This window comes from Colossoma macropomum, unplaced genomic scaffold (assembly GCF_904425465.1).
Source record: "Colossoma macropomum unplaced genomic scaffold, Colossoma_macropomum, whole genome shotgun sequence".
Lineage (NCBI taxonomy): Eukaryota > Metazoa > Chordata > Actinopteri > Characiformes > Serrasalmidae > Colossoma > Colossoma macropomum.
Genome location: NW_023494807.1, coordinates 32407949 through 32422978, shown reverse-complemented (window position 1 = coordinate 32422978; position 15030 = coordinate 32407949). Strand labels below are relative to the sequence as shown.

At 40.3% G+C, this 15030-nt stretch overlaps 1 protein-coding gene across 2 annotated transcripts in view; it reads left to right on the top strand.

Moving 5' to 3' along the window:
• Positions 1–15030, top strand: part of agfg1b (ArfGAP with FG repeats 1b) — a 30494-nt gene that overhangs the window by 10390 nt on the left and 5074 nt on the right. Inside the window, exons 3-11 of one of the 2 annotated variants that reach the window (XM_036556366.1) lie at positions 44–159; positions 2943–3087; positions 5250–5397; positions 6007–6129; positions 7173–7308; positions 8114–8190; positions 8904–8999; positions 9096–9236; positions 11150–11226. In XM_036556366.1, the coding sequence (XP_036412259.1) occupies positions 44–159; positions 2943–3087; positions 5250–5397; positions 6007–6129; positions 7173–7308; positions 8114–8190; positions 8904–8999; positions 9096–9236; positions 11150–11226 (1059 nt within the window). Of the gene's footprint in view, positions 1–43; positions 160–2942; positions 3088–5243; positions 5398–6006; positions 6130–7172; positions 7309–8113; positions 8191–8903; positions 9000–9095; positions 9237–11149; positions 11227–15030 lie in introns of both variants that reach the window. The other variant, XM_036556365.1, reaches the window with a different exon arrangement.

The window sequence follows — 15030 nt, the reverse complement described above, 5'->3', positions numbered from 1 at the left end:
CATTTTTAAAGACTCTCTCTTATGCTCTGTTTTGTGTATACAGGTGTGTAAACACATCTGGCTCGGGCTGTATGATGACCGGAGCTCCGCAGTTCCAGACTTCCGCGAGCCTCAGAAAGTGAAGGAGTTCCTCCAGGAGAAATATGAGAAGAAGAGATGGTGAGGAGAACCTGCGCAAGGCCTTTTCTCTTTTTTAGAGCTGCAGCTGGTTCAGATCGCTTTTGTTCTGAAATCAAACATAAAAAAGCTGTAATTAATAATAATAAATAATAATAATAAATAATATGACTCTCCTTTACCTTCAGCTGCTGATTAAACTGAGTTTAGCTCAAGTTTGCTTGAGTTCGCAGGCCGGACTTCTGACTATGGGCAGAAAGTCTGGTCGCTTTTGTTGTTTGGCTTGACCAAGGACCACCTACTTTAACAGGAAGGGGCTATTAAAGTAGACTGACTTGCAGAGCAGCCAATCACAAACCATTTATTTTGCGTGAGGTGCAGGTGATTTTCAGAACAGTGCTGCAGAAAAACCCTCAGGAGACAAAGTGCCTTTTCTGCCAGCAATTTGTGGCTAAAGGTGAGTTTTCATCACATTAGTGAAGATTAAATCTAAATTATGATTAAAAAACTTTTATAAATTAAGGTGAAAAACTTACTCAGGTTATTTGTCAGCTGGCATAACCTTTAAAAATGTGATGTGAACTTCAGCCACTTTCAAAACTGTCAAAATAATCCTAATAGAAAATTAGGGAGGTGGTTGATGTACGAATTGGGAAATTTATGTTGTTCTTCTGGCTTCTATTTCTCATTGTTATTAAAGCAAACACTCCATTCAGGGGGAATTTTCTGTTGTACACTGTTTAAAAAAAAAAATTGACCAAGATCAAAACTGTTTTTCCAGACTTAACTCTATAAAGAGTATTTGGTTTCACATTAAACACAAACTAGCTTGTCAATGTTTTTCAATACCTGATACTAGTTTCAGTATCGATGCATCCTTAGTTAAGATCGTTAAATGTAGGGATGCACCGAAATGAACATTTTTGGCCAAAACCGAACAAAATGAAACATTTCAAATACCGAATACCAAGCATGGTTTTTCACAGTGTGTCATCAATTTTACCACTTTTTCACCATTGCATGTATTAAATAGGCTAATTGTATTTTTGTCTTGGTTTTCAAAGAAAAAACATTTATTGAACACTGAACATTAACATCCCAACAGACATCCCAACAAAGCACAATATGACTTAAAAAAAAAAAATTAGAAGAGAAGGAAAAAAAATTATTTGCCCCACCAGTAAAAGTAAAAATAAAATGTCAATATGACTTAAATAAATTAGTAAAACAAAATATTTTTATTTGTCCCCCAAAAACTAGAACTAGAAAAAGGTAATGGCGCCAGTGTTCAGTATAAATTATTCGGTCTTTTCACTTATTCAGCCGAACACTGCATGCGTTTTGTTTTTTTGGCCATTTTCGGCTGGATAATTTGGTTGCCGAATATTCGGTGCATCCCTAGTTAAAAGCTTATTGCCATTCTGGGCTTGGCCTGTTTTGGGAGCGTACGTGCTGGTTGATCTTCCTTAGCATTGTTAGTAGTCTGTTTAAAATGCATCTGTTCTTTGATTTGACGGAGCCGTTGAGCCAACGGCATTTCTGTGTAAGACACACAGAAATGCACAACTAAGCAAAATAAACTCAAACTAAACATGATCCTGTTCCAGATCTTTTCGGTTGCCACAGACAAAGGGACCACTGTACCAGCCTTTACTCGATTCAGTCTGGCAGCCCCCCCTCCGGAACCAAACATCCATAAAACAGTGCAGGAATGTAGATCTTCAGTTCCTGCACGAAATTTCCATATTGCTTTCTTCACTGTCAGAAGAGCCTTTATTATTTTCTAGCTGTGTTTAAATACTGAATCACCTCCACTGAAACAGGAGACTCGACAGCTTCACAGCTTCCACAGTCCAGTGAGTAAATCTGGCTAATTCTTATCACTCTGAAGAAAAGGCAGCCACTTGCTGATGATGTGTTTAGCCTGATATACAAAAGATTGGGAAGTGTGAATAGCCAGTCAGAGTGCAGCAGACGGTTGTGAGCACTTTAGTGTATAATTAATATCAGACGTCGTATCAGATGCTCCACATGCGATTGGAGGATCTGGAGCTGGGCCTGAGCTAACGTCGAGACAGGATTGGGATGTAATGGAATATAAGTGTTGGGAATATATATTCAGAATACAGAAATTAAGTATCTGTATTCAGTCTGTTATGTTTTATAAAGGCAGCATTCAGAATACAGTCACTTTTTAAATTTTCAGGCAAATATTTTTAGAATACTTTACCCATTAAATTAAAAAAATATATGAACCATCTTTAAAAGAAACACCATCAGTGCTTGTTTACGAACTACTTTAAAATCAGCACAACATGTAAAGACGTACTCTGAAGAAGAACTCAAACATGGCTTCTTTACAAACACGTTCCTGCTAAAGCCTGAGTAGACTGATAAATCAATGTGATCGGTTATTAATCTGTGTTACTGAGCTCTGCTAAAGCCTGAGTAGACTGATAAATCAATTTGATCAGTTATTAATCTCAGCATTACTGAGCTCTGCTAAAGCCTGAGTAGACTGATAAATCAATGTGATCAGTTATTAATCTCAGTGTTACTGAGCTCTGCTAAAGCCTGAGTGGACTGATAAATCAATGTGATCAGTTATTAATCTCAGCATTACTGAGCTCTGCTAAAGCCTGAGTAGACTGATAAATCAATGTGATCAGTTATTAATCTCAGTGTTACTGAGCTCTGCTAAAGCCTGAGTAGACTGATAAATCAGTGTGATCGGTTTGCCCACCCCTGCCTCTAGAATACGTCACTGCACAGGCAGCTATGTAACCGCATTAATAACCACTTATAACTCTGTGTTTTATGTGCAGGTACGTTCCTCCAGAGCAGGCGAAGGTTCTGGCCTCCGTTCAGGCCTCCATCTCTGGTTCCTCAGCGAGCAGCACAAGCAGCACCCCGGAGGTCCTGCCTCAGCCAATCAAAACGCTGCATCTAAACAAAACTCCATCCAGCCAGGTAACTCCACCTGCACACGCTTGACTACAATCGTAAACTCTGCAGCCGCGAAATCTAGGAGTGGGAATACCTGCACGATGTGATGCCATCACGATGCTTGAGCCACGGTGTGTTTTTACCTTTTTAACGATTAGAAATGCTAAGTGTTGTGGCCTGACGGAGATTTCGAATAAATATTCCCTTAATCAGTAATCAAATAGATTAGATCTTGTAATCAATAACCAAATAGGTAGTATTGGCTAACAGAGAATATTAATTCTCTCACAGAGTCGGCCTTAGTCTGTCTGCATAGGAGATTCTAGACCAGGGGTCTTTAATTAAAATTCAGTAAGGTCCAGTTAGAGACAATTTCCTCAAGCAAAGGTCCAGAACATCATAATGTCCAACTTACATTATGATTCAGTGCCATATACTGTTTACTGAGGTAGCCTAGTAGGTATATCAGCATCTTATACAGTCAACAACTGAATATCAAATCAAATAAAGTACAATTCCGTCATATTTCAACAATATTTATTGTCAGTTTTCTCTTTTTAGATCACGCCATGTGAAATAACTTCCCTCTGACTCACTTTCTGCTGTTTCTCGCCTCGTCCCTCCCCTGTGTGTGCCTCACTCTCTTGAGTCTCAGTGCTCATCGTAATGCACAGATCTGATTGGCTGAGTAGCGTCACACGTGATATGTACAGCGCATGTGATTCTGTGAGTCTCCCGGGAAGCTAAAGCTACCGTAAAGGCTAGAAAAGTTACGCTGATTAAAATAGGACCACCCCATCCAAATTAAACAATTCTCTATAGTTTATCGGTTATAGGTCCTGGTCTGCATAGGACAGTGTCTGGGTCTGGACTCGGACCGCGGCCCTACTATTGTGTCCTTTGTTCTAGACACTGGAAAGCCCCTGGGTTCACAGACAGGCCTGTGTGTACCTACTGACCCAGTGAAGAGAGGGGCAAGTTGGCCTTGAAAGGTAAAGCAGACCGATAAAACAGGTTGAAACCAGTTTTGAGGAGTGAGCTCATCATGCGATGGACGAAGAGATGCACCAGTTAGAGAATGAGCTAATATCACAATTTGAGAAGTAAGGATATCAAACTACCCCAGATAAATGGCATATAAACTGTTTGGATCACTGTATTTGCGCAGTTGGGTCTCTCTGTCACCTGATGCTGAAATAAAGGAGAAGCCTTTTTCCCTCTTTCCACAAACTCAGCGTCTGCAGACTCTTTTCTTTTTGACCTCTTTTGAGAACTTTGACTTAGAACAGTTGTTAGTGTGTTTAGTTGCTATTCATAATATTATGTTGAGGCCTCGGGCTGAAAGGGCCCTTTGTCCCCACAGGCTCATTGAAGTTTATTACAAACTCCACTTAAACGATCCCTGCCAGAGAGTAACAGCACCACCGCGTGGATGAACACAGAAGTGCATTTTGGTAATCTGTCAGTCTAATAGAGGGCTTGAAGGGCCAATATCATAAAAAAAAAGGAGTTTTTATTTTTCTTTTTCATTTTTTTTATTTAAGTTAATAAGTTAAGAGTTAATGTATGTAAACATTCTGCAAAAAACAGGCTGTTTTGAATTTGCTGTTTTCACGATGTCAGAAAAACAAAGATTTTAAATTTATCCAACTACAGCAGTTTAGCTCCGCCCACTCATGCTGAAGTTATAAGGAGTGTTTCAGGCTGGACTGCTTTCTGAGTTAGGCACAATACAGGACAGCCAATCAGGACAGAGAGAGGTGGGAAAATGGTCATGTAAAAAAATTTTGTTTGTGATTTTGTATTTGGTACATAAAGCCACAGAAGTGATCATTGAGGGGGGGGAAATAAAATACAAGAGAAATGTAGGATATGGGCTCTTTAATAATGTTACAAACATTAATAAATTTTAAAAACCTGAAGTATCATGACATCATACTGTACCTATTATTATTATTTTTTTTATTTTTACTTCTGCCACCCCGAGTAAATATCCTCACCTGCTGAATCCTTTCAAGGGACCCTTCTTTATAATATGCTCATCTCTCTCTCTCTCTCTGTCTCTCTGTCTGTCTGTCTGTCTCTCTCTCTCTCTCTCTCTCTCTCTCTGTCTGTCTGTCTCTGTCTCTGTCTCTCTCTCTCTCTCTCTCTCTCTCTCTCTCTCTCTCTCTCTCTCTCAGTCTCAGTCTCCGGTGTCCAGCCGAGCTCAGTCCCAGCCTGCCGGGCAGGAGAAGAAGTTCGACCTTCTGTCTGATCTGGGTGGAGATATCTTCGCGTCTCACTCTGCTGGAACCTCAAACTTTGCCAACTTTGCACATTTCAACAGACCCTCAGGTACATCAGTGCGCCACACTGTAGAACCTTTTTGTGGGTGGTTCTTTTAAAAAAAAAACTCAGCTGAAACAACCTCAATTAAAAGGTTCTTTAGAGTACCAAAAGCATTGCTCCAGAGACCCTTCTAACACTGTGGTGATTCTAGGAAAAATAACTTTAATTGCTGTAGCAACTTCATGTGGAGGTTCTTTTGTACTTATTACATCCACTGAAGGGCTCTTCAGAGAACCAGACATAGTTCTTCTATGACATCGCTCCAAAGAACCATTTAAGAACCCCCCTAAGAGTGTACACTACAAAAAAGAATGGTTTGTTAATGGTTCTTGTCTTGGGAGTACGATTTGAGGGGGAAAAAACCTGCTGTGGAACTTTTACACTTTATTCATTAAATTTAATATTATTTAGATTTTTTTAAAGGACCATCCATTGAAAGATGGTTAGAGAATAAGATTTTTAATTATTTATTGATTTGATTGATTGATTGCCATCTTTGTGTTTAAGTGTGTGTCAGTGCTGTTGTTAGAGCTCAGTAGAATCAGCTACTGTTTTTTATTACCTCTCTGTTTATTCTCGTCTTTTGTGTTCGTTTGTGTTCTGTTCACACTGTAGCTCAAAACAGTTCAGTCCCAGAATTTGCCAAGTTTGATTCGTTTGGAAAGTCCAGTGTGTCCCAACGATTCCACCCATCATCACCATCATCATCGCCATCATCCCTTCAGCCACCCCAAACAGGTACCCCACCCTTAACAGGTACCCCACCTATTTAGGTACCCCATCCCAATCAGGCCCCCCACCCCAATCAGGTACCCAACCCCACCCCTCCAATCTGGACTTTTTCTCTGTTTTTGCTCAGTTCTCTGAAAATCGAATTAATTTGATTTATTATTATTATTATTATTATTATTATTTTATGATTTATTTTTTCATTAATTTTCATCTCATTTCATTCACTTCCTTCAGTTCCTCACTTTTGTAGAGAGGGCTGTTGGATTGTTTGTGTGTTTGCTTGTTTATTTTGTAGTAAGTGTGTGAGAACCGTGGCTCTCTATTAATCAGGGAGCACTTACACCTAATAGGCGCTTATGGCTGGCAATACAGCTGCATGCATTATAATCAGTTATAACAGGCCTTATTATGTTCACTTTGTAATGAAACATGTATTTTGTGTTCTTGAAGCTCTCAATATATTCACGATATGTTCAGAAAAGCGTGTTGTGACGTCATTTATCAAGATAAAATATCATCTTATTGCCCACCCCTAACCGGAATGATGTATATTCAGCTGATAATTACAGTAAACTAAATCATCAGCAACTAACGGATGTAGATTTGGCCGATTGGATTTGGTGTTTTATTAATTTTACTACATTTGTAAACCCCAACAAGTAAATGTTCTATTTCTCTGTGATGCTAAGGCAGGAGATTTAGTCCCAATGTATACATTTAATAAATGTTTGAATGTATGTATCGAAATCAGCAGATATGTACAAGGAAAAATTTAATATCAGCCCACAGTTCCTATATCAGTGAATCCCTAAACTGCCATCATTGCTCCTCTCATAAAATCCTCAGATTATTTTCAAAAATAAAAATGTAAAAGCTTAACGTGTTGCATATATACATATATATTGTGTATTGTGTTGTTAAAGTTTTAGATTTGATGATGCGGCGAATCATTTCCTAATGATTCATAATCTGATTGAATCGTGAGGTCAGAAATGTTCACCTTCAGCACATACATTTGGATTTGTGTTGTTTCTGATCTGTTTGTAAAGGAGGAAGTGTGTCGGTGCCCCCACTGCCCAGCATGCCGCTGCCCACCGCTCCGCCCGGCCTTTCCGGGCAGGACCGCTACGCCGCTCTGGCTGAGCTGGACAGCGCCCTCAGCTCGACCCATAAAGCTTCACAGGGGTGAGATTCTCCATTCTGGTTACTGCCTGATCTTCTGCAGGTGTAGTACTGAGTCTGTACCCACAGAGGGCGCTGCTCACTGCTCAATTCCTTTTTCTCTCATGTACTCATTTCTTTATCTGTTTAATTTTTTTAATTTATTTATTTTTTTTAACAGAAATGTATTAAATTTTGCCATATGCTGTATTATAAGCAAAATATTGCTTATTGTCTACTCTTTAAAACACCTTTATGCCACTTTCTGGTGTATGAAAGGTGCTAAATACCATACTGTGCAAAAGCACCTGAGAAGATTTGATTTAAGAAGCTGTTCATCTGGGCAGAAAGTGTTTATTTACTCAGAAAAACACCATCATTAGAATAAATACAAGTAAATGAATGCAATAGCAGTTGTATGTAAGTCAGTGTGTTCGACTAACCATTACCCAGCTGTCTTTGTGATGAAGCCCAGTAATTACAGTCATCTTCCAGTACCTGGCTTGGCCAATCAATACTTCAGTAAATTAAATCAGGAGTGTTGGTGGTTAAATTGAACAAAACAATGCAATCTTAATGTTTATTTGTGTTTTAAGGGCAGAATGCAGTTACTGCCCAAACAAATAGTTTTAACCAGTTTTTCACAGTACTGTAAATGAAATTAGCCAAACTGGCAAATTTACAGAAATGTTTATTAATGTGCATCGTCCATGTAAATATAAATAATAATAAGAAAAATGATGATTATTATTATTTTTATTTTTATTATTATCAGTAGTGCTTTCTGAAAAGGTCTACTGAGTGTGTTCTGTCTTTTATTCCTGTGAAGTGTATTCGATGCTGTGCCGGGGCCTGCAGCAGCTCAGCCTCAGCCAGTACTACCCAGCATGCAACAGGGTTTTACAGGTGAGGCATGTTCTCCTGTATGGTAGTTACGTTTTCTCAGACCTTTTTTATATTCATTTATTTAATTAGTGCTGTGAAAAAGTATTTGCTCCCTTCCCAGTTTCTTCTATTTTTGACCTAACACTCATGCGCACTTGGGGGTTTTGCAGCAGGACGATGATCAAGCATGAGCCACAAGTCCACCTCTCAGTGGCTCAAAAGACAACAAAAATAATAAATAAACAAAGTTAAGGTCTTGGAGTGGCGAGAGTCAAAGTCCTGACTTGAATCCCAACTCAAGACCGTAAACGGTCAGTTCATGCTTGAAAACCCTCCAGTGCAGCCAAATGAAAACAATTCTGCAAAGCAGAGTGGGACAGAATTCCTCAGGTTATCCCAGTCGTTCGATTGCCGGTGTTGCTGCCAAGGGTGGCACATACATTTATTAGGTTTAGGGGGCAATTACTTTTTCACATGGGTGGCGTAGGTTTTGAATAAATCTTTATCTTCAATGAATAGAATAAACATTTAAAAGCTGCACTTTGTGTTTCCTCATGTTGTTTTTTATCTTATATTAAAATTAGTTGGATGATCTGAAACATTTAAATGTGACAAAATAACAAAACTAGAAGGAATTAGGTGAGGGGCAAATAGTTTTTCACGGCACTGTGTACATACATACATACATACATACATACATAAATTAATATTTTTGTTTTTGTGTTTTGGGGTAGCTGCTCCTTCCACAAATCCGTTCTTGGCTTCCGGAATGGCTCCAGAGCCGATGTCTACCAACCCGTTCCAGACCAACGGTAGATCTTCAGCTTCAGGTTGACACAAGCTTCAGTCCCGTTCCCTCTGACCGCCCCGTTCTGTGTAGGTGTGAGACGGAATGAACCGCAGCGTCTGTGTTTCCTCTCTTTCAGGCTCCATGAGCATGCCGGCCGGTTTTGGGAACACGCCCAGTTACTGCCTGCCCACCAGCTTCAGCGGGACGTTCCAGCAGCCCTTCCCCGGCCAGGGACCCTTCCACCCTCTCCCCCCCGCCGCCTACACGCAGCCCAACGGTACCGGTTAAAGGAATACTGCAGCGCTTCTTACCCTCATCTGTATACTTCACACCTGTATCGTATGATTGATCAGCACAGACAGCTTCACACACGGTTTCCTGAACTTGGAAAAGAACAGAAAACCTGTGGCTTTGTTCACACAGCAGGTAAAAGTGGCCCAAATCTGATCTTTTCCTTCATATGTGACCCAGATGTGTGTCTGTGTGTCAGTGTGAACAGATAAACACACTGAATCTGACATTTTCAATTCTGATTCGGGACACTTTCATATGTGGTACTGAAATCCGATACGTATCTAAACTGCAGCAGTGTGACTCAGTCGGAATTCATGTGGCTTTTATGTCAATCCAGCTTCACATTCATCATAATTTTGCGCTGCTGAGACTCAAACATTTAGGCTGATGTTTCTGAACAAAGATTGGAAGAGACTCATCAAAAACCCTCCATGTTTGAGGAGATTTCTAATGAAATGTCCGAACGCGGCCGCAGGAGAACGAGGCTGCAGAGTCAAAGTACAGATAAACGTCTGAAAGCAAAGTTTAAAGAATCCGAGGACGCGAACCAAAGAAGTGACCGCGCCCTTTTTACGGCTCGAACACATTCTGGGTGATGAGCCCAGCTGTCAGTCAGTGAAGCTTCATGATGGCTCCTGTGATGCTGGTGAAGATGAAGCTGATCCTCCGGGAGCGACTGGCGTTCGTTGGTGGTCGTGACTGTTTACCTCTGGATGAGCCGTGAAGCTGTTCTTTTGAACATGTGGGTCAGTTTAGGAGCTGATCTGTTCTGGTCATGTTTAAAGATAATGTGAACAGCCGAACAAAAAAATCGGATTTGGTGAGAAAATCAGATTTGGGCCACTTTTACCGGCTGTGTGAACGCAGCCTTACAGTAGAAGTCAATGGACGGTTGCTAAATCCAGCCATTTCACATTTATACAAAACAAGTGTGTTTTGCACGCTGTCGTTCCGAATCCACTTATATTTCTCTATTAAGCTGTAGATGAGTGTAGCTGGTTCTTTTCAGAGATGTGACTGTTTGTGAAATGTCTGCTGCAACCTTGTTGACCTTGAGGGGAAACAAGACCTGATTGCCATGGATACCAGAAACCGTTAGGGAAGCAAAAATAACCAGAACAAATTTTTTTACTGTGTTGTAAAGTTCATAACTTCATATGGACAGTTTTCATTCTGTCTCTTCTGTAAGACTGGAATGAATTTGTTTCAAATTCTTGTTATATAGTCACATATTTTAAACATTCAGCATCTGCCCATTGACTTCTGTTATAGGAGAGTTTAAAGTGGGTTGTTGTCTGTTCTTTCGTTTATGACAGACACTGTGTTGGTCATTGAGGGGAAATTTGTGTTACTTTAGCAAAAACACTGACCTCATGTACACACAACAAATAGGCACATCATTACACCTTTACATTAACTCTTAAAAAAGAGTCAAGGGTTCTTTAGTAAAGAAAGGTTCTATACAGAACCACGAACACTCAAAATACTCTTTGCAGGATTAAAGGGTTGTTTGCATTGTGAAAGGGTTCGTCAGATTGATGGAAAATGTGTAGATGAATCTATATAAAAGCTTTTTGAAAAGGTTCTATATGGCACCAAAAAGGGTTCTTCTGTTGTTACAAGCTTGACATCGTGTCATTGGGACATCGTGTCATTGGGACATCCCATTGGGACAGTAACAGGTATTAGCATGACAGAGGTGTAGGGATTATTTATTTAAAAAAGACCCCAAACGAGCCAAAGACCTGGTTCTAATAGTCTCCTGGATGCCCTGAAATTTGAGTGGTGTCGCAAATATTTTGTATCATATTGTATTTTTTGTCAATACTGTAGTTGGTCATATTAAAAGCTCATGAACATTAATCACAAACTGGCTCTTTTTTTGTATCCCTGTAGGTGGATTTCCTGCTTATGGCCAGGCCAAACCTCCGATGACCTACGGTCAGCCTGCGATGTCCAGTAACCCGTTTATGGTGAGCCAGACGCTTCACACATCGTCCATGATCAAATCAGACAGTCTGACCATTTAGTCCTGCTGTGTTGATTTGTGTGATGAATTAAAGAAGCATTAATGAATCATACATACATCATCTAAACCGCTTATCCTTCTGGGTCGCGGTGGGGTGCTGGAGCCTATCCCAGCTGTCATTGGGCGGAAGGCAGGATACACCCTGGACAGGTCGCCAGTCCATCGCAGGGCAGACAGACACACATACACAATCACACACTCACTCACACCCAGGGGTAATTCAGCATGTCCAATCAGCCTGACTGCATGTTTTTGGGCTGTGGGAGGAAACCGGAGTACCCGGAGGAAACCCACGCAGACACGGGGAGAACATGCAAACTCTACACAGAAATGACCCTGGCCACCCGGGAATCGAACCCAGGCCATTCTTGCTGTGAGGCGAGAGCGCTACCCACTGCGCCACCGTGCTGCCTATTAATGAATCATGATTAACAAATTTTTTAATTTAAATTTTAATATTTAAATTTAACTAGTAATAGAATTGTATTTTAACTTGTAATACATACATTTTTACCAGTGATATTAGAATTCTTACTGGTGAAAATGTACTTATAGCTAGTAAAAATGAAGCTGTCCATCAAGGATTACGTTTTTTTATTAGTAAAAATTTTAAATTTCACATTTAATTCCCAACATCAAGGAAAATAGGATTAAAAGCTAAAACAGCTCCATCCGTCCGTGGCCGGGAGTCCAAGAGAGCACAGTTGTTCTCGCTTTCTCTGGGTGGGCAGGATTATTTTTTTCTCAGTGATTCCAATTCAACCTCACTCTAACTGGTTCAAAACCTTAGACTCTCTTATCTTCAAATTTTACTGGAAAAATAAACCACCTAGGATCAAATTAGTTACATTACAGAAGCACAGAACCCAGGGAGGCCTCGAAGCCCCCAATTTCCAACAATACCTCTTAGCAAATCAATTACAATACATAATAAAATGGATAAAGCCTAGTCAAACAGATGAATCATGGAGAGCAGTAGAACAAGCTTCAAGTAATGAAATATAATTCTCAGACTTCCCAATGATAGCATCAACACTGACAGCTTGGTGGAAACTGCACAAGAACACTGACACTATAATTTCACCCTCCAAACACTCACCCATATGGCACAAACCCGACTTCCCTGCCATCAAAAAAAACAACAACTCTACACAAATGGAAGGACAAAGGTATTACTCATCTACATCACATTCTACAGAATAAAAACTGTAACCATTTCACATTTAACCCAGGCATACGGCATTGAGAGTAACCAGATTCTGGAATATCATCAGCTTAGATCCATACTAAACTCAAAATTAAAGACATAGAATTAAGTCCACCAATTACAGAATTCCTAAACATCTCCTCCTCAAAAAAAAATTATCTAAAATTTATAAATTCCTATCTGAATTAGACCAAACAATTTATGTACCACGGAAAAAGTGGGAAGATCTCTTGGTTACTCCCTCTACCGACCTCTAGACAACCATTCTGGGGAAACACATTTAGCATGACTAACAATACTAACCTTCACCTCATACAATATAAGGTAATTCACAGAGCACACGACACTGGGCAAAGGCTCTATAAAATGGGATTAATGGACTCTGAAATCTGTAGACATTGTTCACTAAACACTCCTGACAGTTATATACATGCCTTGTGGCATTGCACACCAGTCAAGCACTTCTGGCAACTTGTTATAAATCAACTAACTCCATTGTTAAAACAACCCATCTCCCCATCCCCATCACTCTGTTTGTTAGGTGACACATCAGTCCATCTAAACAAGGAAGAAAACAGAGCACTTTAGGTGGCGCTGACCATCGCTAAAAAGACTATTCTGACAAACTGGAGATGTGACACTCTTTGTGTAGCTATTCTTTAGTCTTTTGTTTTATTCTCAATCCAGCTGGTACAAAAACACATCAATTAGCAAAACTATCTTAAAGCGTCACCTGTCATAGAGCACTAGCACCTTTTCCTTTGAATATCTCCCAACAGCTCAGTGATGCCAGTGCAGTCCTGTTTTTTTCTATACTTATAACTGAAATAGCACAGTCTTGTTTTTCAAATGTTCCTGTATCCATTATCTCCCACTGCAACACTTAGACATGCTGTGCACATCTAAATGTGCAGCTATTAGCACTGCAGCTTCTGACGAAGTCATTATAGTGTGTTTTTTCTCTCTTTTCTGTACTTAATGCGCTTCTGGGAGTGTGAACTGATCTATTTTAAGAATTATGAACAGGAAGAATAATATGTACCGACAGTGCATATAAAAGGTATTCTTATTTCTTTGGTCAGCTTGCTACTCACTTCCGCTTAATTTTTTAATGCTCTTCTATCTTATTATCACTCTGTTAGTATTCTCAAGTGTACCCAGGTGTAAGTGGTCCTTCTTTTCTGCTCTGGGCTTCTGAAGACCCTCTAAAAGGTTCTATAATAAGAGAAGCAGGTTTTGAGGGTGAAGGTGTAAAAGAAAAGTTCCCACCTGATAAATTTAGATAAATTTAGCAAATTTACAGAAAGCTTGAAGTGGCGTGTAACTGTAAATATCATCTTGACTGAGATTTTATTCACCGTACAGCTTTCCACAGCTTTTTACTACAGAAACGTAACACAAATAAGCCCTAGTTGTAAATTAATATTGAATAGTAAGTTGTTAAATGTGTTTATATATTCATTTTATGCCTGAGAAACTACTGGAGCGTCTCTAAACCTCAAAACTCAACAAGAATATGAAAAGCTATGAACGTGTTATTACGTAAACGTCCCCTTCCTGCCCAGTTTTCAAAAGAAACGGATTTACTTGCTCAGATTTGAGTCTTTATCCTCAAAACTCGCATCAGCGAAACAGAACCGCTGCTGGTTTAGCCTTCTAGCTGAGCTAATGTTAGCCTCTGGTGCTAACAAGGATATGAATTAACAGCTTCACACACAGATACAGATTAACCTGCTGAGATTTGAGTCTTAATCCCCTAAACTGGCCTCAGTTCGTTCTCTCTCTCTCTCTCTCTCTCTCTCTCTCTCTCTCCCCCTCCCTCCCTCAGCACCAACACTCCCAGTTTACCATAATACTCTGTGACCATGAACCCCCACATCTGCACCTTTTATCTAACAGGGAAAACTAATTACCAAAGGCTCGACTAAACAAGTGGGGTTTGAGCCTAATCTCTCTCGGCTCAGGCGCTTTTGCAGGCCTTAACGAGAGCGACTGGGGCTCGGGTGGTCTCCGGCCTCTCATTAGCATATTTTAGTATATTGGACCGTGATGAGTTCAAGCTCATTCAGGATGTACTAAACTAAGCTGCTGCGTAGCGCCCAAATAAATAAATAGCAAGAGGAAGAAACCTTAAGCGGAACCAAGACTCTCTTAAGCGGAACTCCATCCTCCTCTGGTCGACACCTGATAGTAAACAATAACAGCAGAGAATGAGTTTTGACCATCAGTATAAGATACAGAAAAGGGGAAAATCAGGCGAAGGAAGGTCTGTGATTAAAAGAAGCTGCAGTATCATCAGGAGGGTCAGTTCATGCAGGTGAGGTTTGCACAGCGAGAAGCTCCATGGTGGTCAAACTGGTCCAGAAGGCTGGCGAGCAGCGGCACCCGATCAAGGCAGAAGAAGCAACAGCATCAGATGCACAGGATGGGCAGCTGATCAACTCGCCAAAGAAAGGAAACACACAGAGAGTCAGTTCTGTAAAGAGGGACTGATCACAGATTACAGGGTTAACAGAGCAGCAGAGACTCCGGCACGGCCAA